The 18,697-nt window shown below is 38.5% G+C and overlaps 1 protein-coding gene across 1 annotated transcript; it reads right to left on the minus strand.

The window, feature by feature from the left end:
- Nucleotides 1-1,407: 1,407 nt before the first annotated feature.
- Nucleotides 1,408-18,042, minus strand: LOC111341359 (thioredoxin reductase 2, mitochondrial). Its single transcript, XM_022948326.2, has 18 exons — nucleotides 17,781-18,042; nucleotides 15,947-16,012; nucleotides 15,773-15,829; nucleotides 15,330-15,424; nucleotides 14,861-14,910; nucleotides 14,694-14,768; nucleotides 14,067-14,145; nucleotides 12,815-12,877; nucleotides 10,882-10,952; nucleotides 10,132-10,151; nucleotides 8,677-8,768; nucleotides 6,200-6,374; nucleotides 4,957-5,093; nucleotides 4,641-4,736; nucleotides 4,016-4,108; nucleotides 3,857-3,928; nucleotides 3,300-3,397; nucleotides 1,408-2,467 (listed from the first exon to the last, which is right to left on the minus strand). Exons 1-18 carry the CDS (start codon nucleotides 17,887-17,889, stop codon nucleotides 2,338-2,340), a joined length of 1,578 nt encoding a protein of 525 aa, XP_022804061.2. The 5' UTR covers nucleotides 17,890-18,042; the 3' UTR covers nucleotides 1,408-2,337.
- Between the last annotated feature and the right edge of the window lie 655 nt (nucleotides 18,043-18,697).

Below are 18,697 nucleotides of genomic sequence, written 5' to 3' on the forward strand. Positions count from 1 at the left end.
TTTATCCTCGAAGCTCACAGTTTTCCTCGAGCCTCGCTCACGGAAAACTGTTCGCACATCGGAACAGATAATGTCCAAGGACAAAATAAGAGCACATTTTCGAGACAAATGAGACTACTGCATCCTTTAAATATTTTGCAACGCGTGAGAAAAAACGTTTACGAACAGCTTACTGTATGCAGTTAGAGCATACCCGGTATTTCACTGTACGACCTCTAAATAAAACCTTTAATTGAACTGATATCTTCCCCCTCTATTCAAACCCAGAGATGTAATAAATATCTTACTGACCTTGTTTTTCTCGGACCGCACTGTAAGATACGGAACCCCGTTTTCTCGGTGCAGATTTATGCCCCGCCTGCTTCGCGATTGGGCCATAAATCTGACCGGGAAAAACTCGGTCCGTGACTTACAGTACGGACCTCAACTCTTTTAGTAGCTGGTATCGACTACTAGGTTTTACGCAATGCAAGGAAAGAAAAGGGTGTAAGCCATTCTTCTTTCCGTAAACACACACGTTCAGTTTTAGGTTGAGAGGTTTCGATTGAAAAAGCCGCACACCCACACACGGTTCAAGTCCCTACGGGATTTCCATCCCAGCTGAAAGTTGTGAGATTGAGCTGTAGTTCGCTCTATGAAATCTTTCGGCATATTGTGGACTAAAAATAATTCCCCACACATGACTGTTTGCGCGTGACGGAGCTGGAGAAACTATCGATCTCTGTTCTTGACAAATATGTTTGAATTCATTGTTTCACCTTCAACTTGAACGAGCCGATTCCCTCTAACAGCAACTACATTTCTATTTTAAGATCTTTAAAAAGTAAGGTATGATGCCATTCACTCTGACGAAGGGCAAACGCTTGAAACGTCTGCTTTTGAAACTCTTTACGGTGCCCTATTTAAATTAGAGAATTTAAGCAAACCACGACGGCGAGGGCAATGAGAACGTGGAAAAACAGGAGATCTAATTGAAAGAACAGTAGCCTCGCACGTGCGTTCTAAAACTTTGTACATTTCTTACCCGTCCTTTGCAAGACAACAACGTGAAATCCCCAAACTTTGCGTCGTCTGCGAACCGAAACCGCGCGGCAAATTATTTTAATTTACATTTGGAACTCAACGCTACTTTTATGCGTTATCTTGGGTTTGAGGTCTGGCGCCCTATGAGACGGTAAACACATGCAGCCATTTTCGAAATTCTAACTAAAAGTAGAAACTAATTTTTAATCGACGTCTTCCGTGGCGTTGCCGTCGTGACTGCTTAAGTTCCCTAATATCAAATCAGGTGATAAAACCAAATTATCTTGATGCTAGGCTGATATGATTTGATTTACTCTATGGTCAATTAAAACTAAGTGGATTAGAAGTAGAAAAAAAACTTCCATGATAAACCAATAGCCAAAGGGAAATAACAGTAAATGTTTTATTTCGCAATTGTAAATCACGCATGCTAAGCCCTGGTAGGGTGACATAAAGAAATGACTCACTATTGTCTCATACAATACATCTATGGTAACGAACCGCTTGTAAAGATTTCCCAGATTTCTTACATAAAAAAAAATTATGTTGTCCTTCTAGTTCGTACAGTTAGAGACATATATGTACGGGACAAGATGAAGAATTTCATCAAAGAAAATGAACAAGTTACACAGCTGTATGCGCTACGAACAGTACAACATTTTTCCTTTGCAGAGATAATTACAAGAGTGTAACTTGATATCATTGTTCTTGTCTTTTTTTTACCTATGAGTTCATATTAAATATAATTAAACACAATTAACAACTAGAATACAAAAAAATTTAGCTTTGCCTGTCGATACCTCAGAAAGGTTTACTTGCAATACACAATTTAAAAACCTTTCGCCATAAACACAGGCACTCTTCTGTCAGTATGTAAATGTTGTTAGTTTGCCCTCACTGTGCGCCCAGAAAAACCATGTCCTACATACATATTTCACTTCCAAAGATATTTTGAAGGATTGCAATTGGAAAGTTCATGCAACATTTTCTGGTTAAAAATCACACTCTGAAAAATCACTAAGCTGAATCTGTCCCAAAAAAAGTGAGAACACTGGATAAATCATTGACAACAATTTTGAAAATGCTTTTGTTTACCGTCGGAAAACTGAGAAGCGACGGATTCAGCATTTTTGATAAATCCTTCCAGTTTGACCACAAAAGTAGATCATGTACTTACTTTAAGAAAACAGTCACGAAGAGCTTGAATCATCTACATGTTAGATATTAACTCCTATGTGTTTTACAGTTGAGAAATTTAATTGTTTTAGAGAGATGAGACTAGTTTCCAGGACGCACTCGTTAGTGAGGGCAGGTCTAACCTCAGCAACCCGTTACTGTCGGGTCATCCCCAGATCTCTTGGTGATATGCATCTTCACGACCTCTTCTGCGCATGTCGGATGAATGCCAACAGTCGATGACAAGCTCTGGTAACTTAAGCCACACCTTTAAAATAAAACGAAGAACAAATCTCATGAAGAATACATACATTAATGACAGTAAAAGTGATTTACGGAAAAGTTTCGAGATAGACGTTTTGCGTCGTCATGTCCTCATCGAAAGAAACTCAAAAGTCAGTTGCGGCAAATAGAGAGAACACAAACCGGAACTTTTCAATAGGAGTCTCTATCGCTCATACTCAGCCTTAGAACCAACCCTTTCCGGAGTAGATCTATAAATAGAAAGGCTCACAGGAGAAGTTTGATGGTCTCGGTTCCAATCAAAATATGCTAAGACAATGCGATCATTTTACTTCACACATCCGCTAGCATGCACTAGGCAGTGAAAGCAGATTTTGCGATTCGCCGTCGACTCGACGGAAATATGATACTTTTCGCGGGAAAACGCCCTTCTGTAAATAAATCTACACGAGAAAGCTTTGACTCAGGAGATAGGGGCTCCTGACACAGGCAATCAACAAAACTTGAGCGTGAACATACTCAGAATGTTATGACCGTTACCATGCCTGTATTAATTACGACTTAGAAACCACTTCCTCTGATTCACTCAAATATCAAGAACCACCTTGATTTGCCGCAAACCATGGTGGTTCAAGCTTTGCCTAAGAATGCACACGACGACGCATTCACGCTAGAAACAAAAATGCATTACTTCCCGCTATCATATACAGAGAGGCCGTTCCAGTACTCATTTTTTGTATCCCAACTCTAAACTCCCAAATAATTGTGAAATGATGAAACTCTTAGCCTATCCCTTCAGGAAATAAATTCAAGCGAATTTCCGGTCGTGTTTTGGTAGAAAGCCAGGCAAAGTTCACCTCATGGCAGCAGAGAATCCCTGAATCACTTCCCCTGCTGAAGGACCAAGGAAATGAAGACCTAAGACTTGCTGATCACCTTCACGCAAGCAGACGACCTACAAAAAAAAAGGAAAAAGAAAAGAAAACTTAAATAACTTGAACTGAATTTTGTAGTTTTTCAAACCTATGCTGAAGCAGCTCAGACTGCAGAGAGGTGTTCTTTCTCCCTTCCATGTAAGCCGAAGTGAAGAGGCAAGGGCCTGCACTAACACAACACTGACTCAGCAGATGATTTACTTCTCTTGTCAAAGAAGAGAACGAAAAGTAGTAAATTTCTAAAACGCAGAAAATAACTATTATACAATACAATTAACAAAATAGGAAGGGAAAAGAAATACAAATAAACGACAAGGGAAAAAAACTTGGCAAATGCCGAAAGAGATATCGCAAACACAGTGAACACACAGACCGCAAGGGCTAAAACAGAGAACAAGAACAAACCGAATGAAAGAAGAGAAACACGGAATATATAGAGCGGGGATAAAAGTGGTTAGCAAATACAGCGATGCACTTACCTTCATGTAACACTGCTCCACTTTTCTCTCTGGTACGGTAAATTCTAGTGGTTTGTAGAAAGCGTGATAAACCTAGGAAGGAAAAAGAGACAACTAAACATTATTTAAACATTTTCACGAGATAATGAAAGGTACTCTAATTAATAAATAAGAAATAACCTCAATGTTGTCTTCCCCGTGACACTCAATAGCTTTTTCTTCAGACATTCCAACTGTTCCAAACTCCAATGGAGTAAAAACTGTTGTCGCCACCTAAAGTTGAAAAAAGAGAGGATGGGAATATTGTTATCATAAACGCACTAAGATATTTTATAGTCCCCAGAAAATGACACGTTTGTGTTAATACATCTTTAAAAAGTGTGCATTGGGATGTCTGTGATATCTGTGATATCAGCACGGAGCGAGAAATACCCTGTTCCAGAAGTGGTGAAATGATCGAAATGGTAAACAGCGGAATAGCAACGAGGAAGGTTGGGTCGGGTCGCGTAGAGTTCATTATGCGCCCCTACCCAGACCTTCCTCGTTTTTTCACTCCTCCGCCACAATCGCGCCGTATATAATCGCGTTTCGTTTTACTGACACCTGGAATAAACTCAGTAAACAAATAAGGGAAGTTCTTGGACGAGTGTTTCATGTGACACGTCTAAAACCTCCCTTCGTTTTTGACTCTAAGCTGCTATCGCGGCCTGTTTACTAACTGAACGCTTCGAACAGGCTAAACAAGCTGAAAGATTGTTCGTCGGTGCTCAACCGTTAAGAAACGCGTGTTGGACCTGTAACATACCTTGTCGTAATCCACTGCGACGTCAGATCCCCCAAACAGCCTATCCGCAAGGAGTTTTCCCGCTCTGATGGCTACAGGTGTCAGCTCTGGACGATCCTGTTCCCAAAAAATTGCAGTTCTCAAAAAAAAAAAAAACCTCGCAAGTTTAAAATACATCAACTGGTTCGGAGGAGCTATTGCTTTGCTCATTAGATCTTTTGTTTCGCTACGTTCTCGTTGTCGTCGCCGTCGTGGTTTTCTTTAAGTCCCTATTAATAATTCTACAAAGACATCGTAAGCAGGTTTTCTTTAAATGCACAACACAGTTGGTTCTCACCTGAACGACATCCCCGATGGCGAAAATGTGCGCTACTGAAGTTTGCTCCTCGTCATTGGCTTTAATCTTTCTGGTCTGTTGATCCAGTTCAACCCCGGCTTTCTCAAGATTCATCTGTAAAGTCTCAGGATCTCTACCTTAAATAACAATAAACCGTCTTAATCAGTTGTTTTAGTATGTACTCCCTCAGGGGGGGTCGGGAAGTCGGCGACTCAACCGGCTACCCCGCCCCTTAGAGGGCGTGGAGGCTGAAACTGGGCATACTGTTAGAATTAAAACAACATCTGTCTCAAGGTCTGCGGTGGACCACTACTAGTTACTCGGGGTGAGACTGGACATCCTGGTAGATGAACAACACATCTATCGCAGGGTCCGTGGGGGACTTTTGCCAGTCGGTGCATCGTGACATGCACTACACAAAGAGCAGAGACAACTAACCTATCGTCTGGTCAGTCACTGCAACAGATACTAGAGTCAGTTTGTCTTGGCCTGTCCTTGGTACTTATTACACCTCTATCTGCTCCCCCTCCCCCCCCCGACAGACTGCTATGATGAGGGTGATGATGAAAACAGGGGATAATATAGCAAGATGACTTTAACTAATTCATTCTTGCAACGATCACAATATTCTTGGGCTCAAATCCCGCGAGAGTTGCTTGGAGGTGGAGTAGCCGATCAGAGCGCGTCTTCGACGATATCAATTATTAGAATAATTGTTACCACGGGAATCAAATTGATACGTATGTCACAAGCAAACCTCCGGTAACAATTAAATCATATTGAGAGTTACCGAATGCAATATATGAAGGCAAGGCTCAAGGATCACTTTTCATTCTCTAATTACTTGGTTAATTAATTAATTCTTTAAGTATGAAATTAACAACGTCGTAAGCTTAAATTGTGTGTTGTTTCGTGAAAAATTCAGAAGACTCCGACATTGGCTTAAAGGCTTCCAAACAGTTTTTTTTTTACTCGTCGAAAAATCGGCAGATATGAGATTCTGAGAAAACACTCGAAGAGTACTTGGGGCCAATTATTCGTCAACATTTTAAACCGCCTTTACCAACAAACCCACATCAAAAGTTTCAAATTAAAGAAACCCTTCCCTCTATCAGCTAAATGTCGGCAAATCTCACAAATGATCTTTCTTTCTTTCTTTTTCAACTCTTTTTATCGCTACTTCAACGTAACATACTTCTATCAGTAATGTAATCTTGGATATCGGTTTTGATGAAGTTCTTACCAATTGCAAACAGAACAGTCTCAAATGGTTCTTGGCATGTTTCTCCTGTCACAGATTCCTTCCATGTTACGTGAAGAAGTCCATCATCAGCTTTGTCTATCCGCACGGGAATACATTGCTTAAGGAATCTTGTTCCATGGCCCTCCATGTAATCGGTAGCGAGTTGTGCCATTTGCTACATGGAGAAAAAAGGACACGACTGACATTGTTTTCTTTGTTTCGAAAACAAACCAATATCGCAAAAAACGAAGCAAAAAAAAAAAATACAAATAAAGGAAACATGTATCCTGTGGCCCATATACAAACCGGAAGTATAACGTTTGGAAAGTGAATAGTGTGTGAGGAAGATATTCCCTTAAAACAAGCGTAAAGATTTTCTTCAATACAAAATTGATAGGGAAAACAAGTTCCCTTTGCACAGGTTCGACAATTTTTTGGAGTCTCCTGATAGAATTGCCACCTATCGTTTCATGCTCGAAACCGCGCGTTTCATCACAAGGCTTGGTGCTGATGGGACGAAGCAAGTGGTAGAATGATTTCCCTTTTTTTTTTTTTTTTGTTTTGTTTTGTTTTGTTTGTCTTATTGGGAAGGAGGGAAGGAAATAAAGGCTACTTCTAGTTTAAAAGCCTTTTTATGGGTGAAGCCTTTTCCTTTAATTGCTATCCGGGATAACAGGGTTTTCCGATCAAATTGAAGCACCAAAGAGGTAAGTGCCAGGCATGCAGAGAATGCAATATAAAACCTGTGCCAAGCGAGGCATTACCGTTCTAAGTCCTTCCCTCCAACTCCTCTCCTTGGCTAAACTCATGCACCTTCCACCTATGTAAATTTAACACAGCTCGAGGGTTTCAATAACTTTTTTCCATAAGCGGCGAAACCCAAACACGAGAACCTGCACGCGCGCTCAACAGACGGGTGTTACGAAAACTAAGACCCTCGAAAACTAAGACCTAAGACCTAAGACCTAAGATCCGCCTTAGTTTTCGAGATTACGAAAAGTAAGACCCCCTAAAATCGAATCCGTTGAAATATAAAGTCAAATTGTAACCAAAACAGATCTAATCTGTAAAATTATCTCCTGTCTGATCCTTTCCACCGAGTTTTAGGTCAAATTTAACCGGGTAAATTTAGGGGTCTTAGTTTTCGTAATTTCGAAAACTAAGACCCCTCTTAGTTTTCGTGATTACAAAATTAAGACCCCCACCAAACTATTCTGTTTAATTTCTACCAAGTCGAATTGCGTATAATTGTACACTGAAAATATGCCTTTCCCCTACTGGTCTCCATACACCACTTTCATAAATGGCTGCCGCATGGATATTCTTTTGTTTAAATTCAAACTAGCCTCACTAGCCTCGCTTGAGATAATGTATTCTTATGAATATTGAACTGGTGAACGAGGCCAGAAAGGCTAATTTAAATCTAAACAAAAGAATATCAATCCGCCAGCCATTTATGAAAATGGTCAATTTGAGATGGATGTTTCTCTTCGTGACTCTGCGATCGAGATTGCGTTACCTGTGACAGAGCTGAATAACGTATACGCACGCGGTAGGTTTTGGCGCGCCCCGGAAACTTGGATTTTGAGTCGGTCGCATACCTGATCGTCAAGTATGATAATAGTTTTTGGATTTTTTGCGAATTATAGTCATTGAACGGTCGTAATTCGACTTTGTAGAAATTTTACAGAATGGCTCGGTGGGGGTCTTAGTTTTCGTAATCACGGAAACTAAGAGGGGTCTTAGTTTTCGAAATTACGAAAACTAAGACCCCTAAATTTATCGTTAAATTTGACCTAAAGGATGGTGGAAAGGATCAGACAGGAGATCCTTGACAGATTAGATCTGGTTTGGTTACAATTGACCGCCTCTCAGTTAGCTCAATGGATAGAGCGCTGGACTGTTGTGCGGAGGCTCGCGGGTTCGAGTCCCGGCCGGACCAACACTCAAGGTCTTAAATAATTGAGAAGAATATGCTTCCTTTCTATAACATCAAGAAATGGTTAGATACTCTAGTATTCTCGGATAGGGACGAATAAATGGAGGTCCCATCTCCTGCAGGAGGGGTAGGAGACGTTAATTTCCCACGCACGAGATTACTGAGTGATGGATGTCCTCCCTCGGGGTGGGATGGGTGGGTTGGGTTTAAGTAGATGAACCTACTAGGGGACTATGTGTCCTTTTTTTCACCTGTACAGTGTACAATGTACAAATCTTTAGAAACGAAACGAAATTTGACTTTATATTTTAACGGATTCGATTTTAGGGGGTCTTAGTTTTCGTAATCTCGAAAACTAAGACGGGTCTTAGGTCTTAGCTTTCGAGGGTCTTAGTTTTCGTAACACCCCTCAACAGACGGCGGTAATAGGTCTTAATGGCGAGGATAGACCACCGCCAACTGGCTTTTATGAAAACTCCCAAGAGCTATTGTAACGAATTAAAATATCTTATGTAACAATCTCAGTGTAAAGTCCAACCTGGTCAAATCCTCTGAGTGGAATGGATCGCATCATAATAGACGTGTCATATCCTAAACCGGTCAGGAAACCAGCACACTCCAAGGCAACATCTTACATGAAATAGTGTTAAGAAATGCATTAAGCCACTGTACAAAATACTTAGAGGACACCACTGTGTTTTAAACCAACTCCTTGTTCTTGATTGTTTTGTTTTTTGCTGTTGTTTCCGTGGGAGTATGTGTATGTGCATCGACAGTGTCAAGAAGGCTGACAGCTAACGTGGCAAAATCAATTGCTTCCTTATAGAGAAAGCTCAAAATCCATTGATTGTCAAAAAACCACAGCCTGAGTTAGACTCATACAAAAAAATAACTGGAACTATCATATCTCTCAGTTAGTACGTACGATGCGATTGGTCGATTTAGTGGAGCATATTTCACTGTATGGCCCGCTAGATTCAAAAGTTTTGTGGAATTGAAATATTTCCCTCTGTTTGAACCTAGTAATATGAATAATATCTTACTGACCTTGTTTTCTTGCTCCATACTGTAAGTTACTAAACCTTGATTCTTCTGCTCAAATTTATGGCCGAAGCGTGAAAAAACTCGGTCTGTAACTTACAGTATGGACCTTGAACTCGGTTAGTAAGGGGTATATTGAAATATTTTTCAAACTATTCAACTTATTTAAATCTATGGGGCTAGTTTTCGAATTTGAGATAAGTATTAGTACAGGTAATGTAAGCAAAGTAATGAGGCGAATATCAGAGGCATGTCAGGTTCCATTGAATCTGAACAAAAGAATTGATCACCATGTCAAATATAACTAGATACATTTTGAAATAACACACATTTAGATGCAATTGCATTGGTGAGTAACAATATTTCTATGATCTGCTCTCTTCTTAATACATCACTTTTTTTATAATTTTAATTAGAGAATGAGTTGTTAAACAACTGTTCACCAAAGTGGAGGTGGCTAGTGTTGGCTATTTCCTGTAGAGCAAAGCTGCTTGGTAAATAATCACTGCTAGCCACCCACAATAAAGAGGCTATTTATTTTAGTATAATACTAAAACAGTAAGATTAAATGGAGCACAAATAGATTATTTTAACTCCTTTGTCCCTTCAACAATTACAATAATTTGAGGCCCAAATCAAACACAAGTAGTAAAGAAGGGATATTCAGAGTTTGAGTAGCAAATCAGGGGACACCTTCAATGCTATCCACCATTTTACTATATACTAAATCATACTATTGATATTTGAAATCTGATTGGTTGTTTTGCTAGGTATTCCATTCTCATCGATTGTAGAAAACAAAATGAGATTTGGGCAAAAATTTGTGTGATTCTGCAGCAAATTGCATCGTTGCAAACCAATCAGATTCATTTGGTCCAGTGATTAGACAGATGTATCGGTAATAACAGTTGAAATTGGTGAGAAATAACTCCACAAAATATAATAAGGATACAAGACGCCCCAATCACTAACCTGAAAAATAGTAATAAATGTAAAAGTTGTAAAGAGAAAACACTTCTACAAAAGGAAGGCAATACAGTAATAACTATCTTGACAGGCAAATCATCTGCAATCTTTGTAGGGGAGGGGGAAGGGACTGTTCACTTCAGTGAGTGATCAAGTCAGAATTTCTCCATACAATACCAATACAATATCAAGCAGACAAGTGATGAGAATAAAGAAAATGGAAATTAAGGTATTATCAGTTGATCCAATATCAAATCATAAGAGAAATTTAAGTAATAAGTGCTTGAGTTTGGAAGGGTTAACAAGAAACTAATCAATTTCAAGTTATAAATCAAATCAGGTACATAAAACAAATCTATAGTGGTTTAATGTGGTCTGTACTCTTTTCAACAATGATATTTGTTGTTGTGGACTCGCAAGGCATGGCTGAGTGAGTCCTCAAAAAATATTGACCACTGTCAAGATGAATATCATTGTCCATGAGAGTACAGACCTTATTAAACCACTGTTTTTTACCATAATATTGATATTAAGTAAAACAATTATTTCAATTTACGACCATTGTATTACAGGTTGGTGCTAGCAGCGTTACCTCTACTCTTATAACAACAATGGCAAATTGGTGAATCAGATTGCAACATTACTGCCAATTGTGGTATAATTCTAAACATAAACAAGTACTGAAAATCACCAAAAGTTAACATATGGAAGATGAATACCAGTGAGTCAGACTTACGTTTTACCAGGAGATTTTTTCAAGGAAAAAATATCGTCACTGCTGATAGCATACTCTATGGCACCAGGAACCTCGAAAAAAATATTGCAGAAAATTATGACTAAGAAAAAGCTTCTCAATAACAAAGACAAAGTTTTAAATCTAAAACTAAAATGAAAATAAAGTTCTAGCATTTCCAAAATTCTAGTATACAAGCAGGACCTCATTGAGCAGTTCATTGCTGGCAGGAAAGAATCAGGCCTTCATAACTTATACCATATGGCGTGTTTTCAGGGTCAAAATTCAAATTCTTGTTGCACTTCACTCTGAATTCCGAATTCACATCACTGCATGACAATTGCATTCACAAAGTAACCCCGTTATAGTATTTTAATAAAAAACAAGCCATCATCTACGATTATGAAATAAAAAGTACACGTTTCGATTTCACAAAAAAGTTTTCCCGTATTAAAAAAGTAAACAATTTCAAAAATATTCCCCCTCCAATAGTTTTTACAAGTTTCTAATAAAATGTAAATGCACACAATTTTTTTCTAGAATTTAAAATGTCTTTACACATTCTGCAATCACGTAAGTCGCTATACATTAATTCTGAATTTAGTAAATGCATTTTGAATTGAATAAACACATTTTGAATTGAATACTTTTTGCCAGGCGTTCCTGGCGGAATTCTGGATGGCCTGGTCACTTGTTTAGAAGCGCATCTCTTACGACTTTTTAGCATGTATGCCACTTCTGCAACTACTGCACGTGTCGTGAAGAGTGCTTTTAGTTCAGATCTGTAGAAATGGACAGTTCTATGAATACAGCGCTCCGCAATTGTGCTGATCGGCTTCTACAAACGGCTCAATTGCTTTGCAGGGCGTCAAATCCATCAAACTCATCGATGTAAAATGGGGTTGACAGGCCAACACGACTCCCCAGCATGTGTTTAGAGTAGCCTATTCAAAGTTTTGCCCCATAAAGTATGTCTTTGGGCGACCATCCTCTTTTGTAAGATACGGATTTTTGTGTATTTCGTTCAGTAGTGGTTGTGTTTCTATTAAATGCCAGTGTCTCATGCCGAAACAAAGCATAATCAGCTACATCTTCACTGACATCTTGGTGCAATCGTCGGGATAAATCCAAAAGAGTGAGCCTCATGCTCTGTAAAAACTGCCATTGCTCCGTTGTAAAGGTTGTATTATCTGCAAGTTGTGCCATCCACATAAAAAAAATACAAAGATACAACTATGAGCAGTTCAGAGTACGTTTTCGAGTGGTTGCTTTTAGACACAAGAGCCGCTGGTCAAAAAGCGAAGTTCTGAACAAGCGACCAGGCCATCCAGAATTCTGCCAGGAATGCCTGGCAAAAAGTATTTAATTCAAAACGCGTTTATTCAATTCAAAATGAATTTACTAAATTCAGAATTAATGTATAGCAACGTATGTGATTGCAGAATGTGTAAAGACATTTTAAATTCTAGAAAAAAATTGCGTGCATTTATATTTTTTAGAAACTTGTAAAAACTATCGGAGGGGGAATACTTTTCAAATTGTCTATGTGTTATACTTTTTATTTCAAAAACGTAGATGATGGCTTGTTTTTGATTAAAATACTACAACAGGGTTATTTTGTGAATGTAATTTTCATGCAGTGATGTGAATTCGGAATTCAAAGTGAAATGCAATAAGAATTTGAATTTTGACCCTGAAAACACACCATAATACCAGACCCCTGGCAAACCTCTCCCAAAATTATCTCAAATCCTCCTCCCAGGTGGAGAAACATAAGTCCCGCAGCACCAAAAACAAGGGCCTTTTTGAGGGTTACCAAAAACTCTACACCATCGCCCTCCACATTATGCACCACCCATTTGATAATAGTAATTATTAGGAAAACAAATGTCAAAAATAACAACTTCATAAATACTCTGAAATTCACAAGACTAACCTCCTTAGGAAATTTTGGTCTTCCACCAACAGCTATTACAAAATGATCTGCCTTCATAGTTTTCTAAAATGGTTTAATATAAAAACAGCAATCAGCTAACCTGGACACATAACAAATACTAACTGACATGCAAAGCTTGGAGTCTGATGAAATCTGGGTACCTTGGCCTTACAAGGCTAACAAAGTTGTTTGTTTTCTAAAGAATGGCCATGACAATCATTTTTTTAGGCAATGAAGATACAACAGGCTATCAGGCAAAAACGTCTGAGTATAGTACAATTTGTTATGCTTGCAAAGTTGGTCTGATTTTAACCATTTCACTCCTTAGATCTCTGTAGCAATAGTCCTTTTTACAGTTGTGGGCTTGGTGGCCAAGCCTTTGAACAGGAGTGAGGCTAAGAGTGACCTTGATATGATAGAGATGTTGCTGCTTTTCAAATGCAAATTACTTTGTTATCATGCTAACTAGATACAGGTCTCTATCACAAGAGGGTCACCCTTAGCCTCACTCCTGTTCAAAGGCTTGGCCACCACGCCCACAACTGTAAAAGGACTATCCTCCTTACTATTTGTCATACAGTTCTTATGATGTTAGATTGGAGAATTTGGTATTGGATCAATTCATTATTCCCTTATTGACATCTTTCTCTATTCTCATCACTTATCTCCTTGATTTTGTGTTGATATTGTAAGGAGAAATTCTGTCTTGATCACTCATGGGAGTTCAGGGGTTAACTATGTTGGAGAAATCCAATATCAGACAAATACAGGGGTTTCATTAAGACCTGGGCACCAGGCAAATTGACCGGTTGTGAGGACAGTTTTGCCCACCTGGTTTGACCATCTGGAGGAAAGTTTATATTATAAAGAAGCTCAGCTGAAAACATTTTGCCTGCCTAAGAAAACCAGTTGCCCCACTGCTGAAAATGTTAATGAAACCCCTGGAACTCCAACTTACCTCTTTCAATTGTTATATTTAACATGCTTCAAGATATTGACTTGACATGCAGTATTTAATAACATTTTAGCAATACCAACATTACTTGTGAGTATTAATTTTACTTATTGAACAATACTAACATAAACTCAATGCAAATAAGCTAATAACTTACAATCTCAATTAATATTATTATTTGCTTAGAGTGCAAGGTTACGGTATATCAAATGTTACCCTTCTTATCATTTTCAATTTTTACAATATGCATACTGCCTACAGTACAAAATCAATTTGATAAAAAGTTTAATTTTGTACCTCAGTACCATTTTTCAGTACTGCCTTGATTGTATGAGAGTCCAAAAATGATCCTTTTGCATTAACATATTCAACTTTCCTTGAAAACAAAAAGGAAATAATTATCAATAGCTACCCCTGAGATTTGGAAAATAAGGATAGTTGATGACACATATGCAATCGGCATCAAAGTGATGTCAGTAATTGCTAAACTGCAAATTAAAATAGAGACACTGTTGTCCACATCTTCTACAATTGTTTCAAGAAAGGGTGTTTAAGGAGAAAGGACAAAAGTGCACATGACAATCACAAAGAGTACTTGAAGTTTGCAGTAATCAATGAGTTTCAATATTTTGCAAAATATTCAGTACATTAATTCATCAAACCCCTTATGCCTCATCCTTACAGTTACATTTTCTCAGATTTCCCTGAATTCCTGAGGCAAGGAAACATGAAAACGTGACCTGAATACTTAACCAACCCTACCTTTAGGAGGTTGTTGCATGCACTTTTACTCTAACACTTTTTTTCTAACAACCTTTCTAAAAACTGCTGTATACCAAAGATAACTTACTGGAAAGAGGTCATTACACACATGGAAACATCAAATCAGAGCTTTTCAACATGTTTTATGCATTTGAGACTTACTTGTCATGTAACTGGACTCGGTGGCCCCAGTTTAATGATCTGACATGATTCTGTACTGCCGTCACAAGCACTTCCCTACAAAAACAATACAATGGTTTTCAACATGATCTGCAATAAAGCAAAAAGATTAGTACATTATAATTATTGTAACCAGAAGAACTTCCTACCATGAAAAATTTATGTTATCAGGGACATTCCATCCAAAGTGTTTTGCATCCTAAAGAGGTGTAAGGTTGGCATAATATGTTAGAGCTGAGAACCAGTTTTGTTTAATTACTATATTCCCTCAACCAAGGAAATTAAAAAACAAACAACTTTGATATCATTTTATTGGCAAACTTTGCCTATCTATATCTATCTTCTAAGTTTCACCAGTAACCAGACATCACTTAAACTAACAACATATACACGCAGAAGGCATTGCTTCTCCAACCTCTTAGTATTTGATATATTCATTTGTTAAACCTGCCAACTGAAGATAATTTATTCACCAACAGTCCTGTGCTTTGGACAATAGAGAATTTTACAGAAGTTTAAGGAGCATACATAGAAAATGAGATGGCTACACACTCAAGATACTTTCAAAACTGTAATGAATTACTATATGATAATTGTATTGTTAAGAGTTAATTGTACCTTCAATGACTCTCCTAACAGTGCCGCTTGATGCATCAACTTCTTTGGAATACATCCCACATTAACACAGGTTCCACCCAGGCCCCAGACAGACCCTTTGAAAATAAAACATGAAACAATATACAAGCAACACTAATACTTATTAAGAACTTTTGTTTCCTTACAGATAAAATGTTACTGCAAGTTAGAACTACAATGAGTGGCAAAAGTGGTTGGCAAACCTCCCCTCAGTTGGTGGTCAACAACCCTCCGGTCAACATAATAAACAATGTTGTCTGGTGGAGACCATTTTTTAACTCTAACATCAGCAACAGGCAATGTTGGAGCTGGGTAAAGGGGAAGACAAATAAGAGTTTTAGAAAAAATCTAAGTATTACAGAATGCCAACAATTTTGCTACTCATTGCAGTTGACAATAACAGCAAACCGAAATGTTGATTGTACCTTGAGGTGATGGGGAAACGAAATCCAATACAGCAACTTTTTTTCCATATTTTGCAGCTGTAAGATGCCAAAAGTAACAGTACAAGTTAATTTACCACCAAGTGGTAAAGCTCTCCCTTAGCTGTTTAAAAAGCCTTCATGATTTAATATTAAGAGTTAATCACTTCCCCTTACCTTCTTTTGAGCAGGCAAGCCCACCAGACCCACCGCCAATTACAATGAGATCATATTTAGAAGAGTCTACAACAACCAAGAAAAGTAAAATAGTGATAATTAACTCCTTTATTCTCTAGGATTAGTATTCATATTGTACACACTGTTCTTGTTATACTTCCAGAAGGCGCTCACAACAAGAATGTGTGGCAACCAGGAGCTTCTTAAATTGGTGACCATATTACCATAACAACCTGCAGATAAGCCACACCAAAAATTGTCACTAGAAATTGGGGGTGCAGCTTATCTGCGGGAACATTTGAAAAAGTGTCATGAATGTCAAGGCCAATTTTCATTAATGCGTCAAATCTAATGCCTGGTTACTAAGCTTTGAATGTTCCGCTCACGTTCTTGTTGTAATGCAAAAATCTATGAAAAAACTGTATTGAATGAAGAAATTCCTCTCAACAAAATACCAGAAAAAGATCAGTCATATATCATAAGTTGGTAGAAATGATTTTAATTATATTTAAGTGCTAAAATTGTGGGTAAGACTTTGAAGTATTTTCTGTTGCAATGTTAAAAGTGACTTTGCATTTGATAAACAGTGGATGAAGAAGACTTCTCAAGACTTGACTTTGGATTTCTTTTGATTTCTTTCAAAAAACCCTTTTTCCAAAATTTGAGCTGCTAAATTCAGGGTGCAGCTTATCTGCAGGTGCTGCTTATCCGCAGGCTTTTATGGTACTTTATTCTCATGACTTTTACATTTGATTCAAGGTTGTTACTATGAGGAGGAACTAGAAGCTGGTCACTTGTAAGAGTTAAATGGTCAAGTGTTCCTTTCCATCATTATAGCTATCTATAGGTATTTGTGCTATGAGTCAGCTCAGAAGCACAATTGTATCATAGTTGGGTTGGAGTTGTTTAAGGGGTTTAAAACACAGGAACCAAGAAATGATCAATTGAAAGAGGCCAGCATCTATAGGGTATTTTCTGTTTTTTTTTTTTTTTTTCTTTCTTTCTTGATCTTTCTAATAAAATGCATGAATTAGGGCTTAAAGAGAATGCGGTGATTGTCAAATAGATTTTGTGAGGTCATAGTGATCTTAAAGCAGTCACACAGCATTAGGCATGATTCTTTCAAACTTTCAAAAGTGTGGTTCAAAAAAAGCTTGTTTACTTCAGAGAAAGGAGAAAGGTGAAAAGTAAGTGAACTTCTAACCAGCAAAGTAAGAATGGAAATTATGTTGAAAGCTTCCCATTCTGACACGTGTGAAATAACTTTGATTTTTCTGCATGAAGAAGAAAACCTACTTAAGGATAATGCAATAGTTCCAAAGCTGAAGTTAAGGTTTTTAAAGCTTTGATCTCTGAGAGTGACAAGAAGCTAATTTCTTGTTACAGTGTCACCCCTGAAACACACATAGACGGCACAAGAGTAATTGAAAGCAGATCGAAGTTCATCAACCAAAGAAGCTCTTGATTGTGAAACAAATTCTTTTTATTAGGACCCTAGGACATGTATAGAGAACAGTATGGTGAATATGTATACTGACGTTAGGGTAATCAAAGGTACAGAGCTCATACTGATTGGGTCTAAGACACCTGAATGGCTTGAAAGCATTTTGTCTGAGCAAACTCTTGAACTCTGAACTAATAGACTTGTTCATCGGCAAACTGTCATTTTTGCATGACACTTCACCACCACCACCACCCCCCCTCCCCATTCCTTCCCCTCCCTCTTTCTTATCTCCATTATCAAGCGCTGCCAGGAGTGTCACTACAAACCTCTCAGTTTACTAAATCAAATTTCCCCGTACGCGATTTAGTGTAAGAGGTTCTTTCAGCGTACCTGTCCCGCTAGCGCTACACAAGCTCCGGTTAACATCTGACAGGGAATTTAAAGTCCTCAAATGTCCACCGATGTGTTGCAGCCGTACAGAGTGCCTTATAAAGCTCATGAAGGTTTAATGAACCTCTGTCGTAGAGTCACAGTTGCAAAAAACCACTCTTAGTCTCGGCAATCGGTATTCTACAGATTCGGACAGTCTCCGAACAAGTCCGTCCAATATTTTGACTTTCCTGTCTCGTACAACTCTCGCACAGCTGTACTACTTGGCTAACGATTGCGGGCGCAATGATTAAAACTAGTGCCCAGGGTCTTCGCCATTCGCAATAATCCACAGATCGTCGATGGCTCGTCTAGGCTTCTTTGAAGTAAAGGTAAGACGGGGACCATACTCACTTAAAGGAGAAGCTAATGAGAAGACCTTAATCACTAGCGTTTCTACATGAGCGTTTCTACAATCACAGGAAACTACAAGGCTGCAAGGTGCGCTGATAATTATCAGTGCTAGACTCCCGACTCGTCTCATATAACCATCCCTCTGGCGGTGAACTAGTGCCCTGCAGCGTTATTTAATAACGAGGACCCGCTTGCAGTCCAAAATCAAATCAGATCGCATTAAAATGCTCCAAAAAGTGGGATTCGATCTATTTTGATTTAAAGGCGAATCGCGCCTTCTTAACACCACCCCCAAAGTACTTACTTTGATTAAAAAATGAATTTATATCATGAGCTTACGATCGGATTTGCCGATGACCTCGTTGTTCTACGGAGCGCTCGTATCGTCCAAAATGAGAAATGGGCAAATCCATGAAATTCTTGAATATATCAACAAAGTTGAAATGGTAAATTGGCCACTGTTACGATTATAAAAGCTGACGTTTCGAGCGTTAGCCCTTCGTCGGAGCGCCCTATTCGCTCCG

This window comes from Stylophora pistillata, chromosome 2, assembly GCF_964205215.1.
Source record: "Stylophora pistillata chromosome 2, jaStyPist1.2, whole genome shotgun sequence".
NCBI classification, from domain to species: Eukaryota; Metazoa; Cnidaria; class Anthozoa; order Scleractinia; family Pocilloporidae; genus Stylophora; species Stylophora pistillata.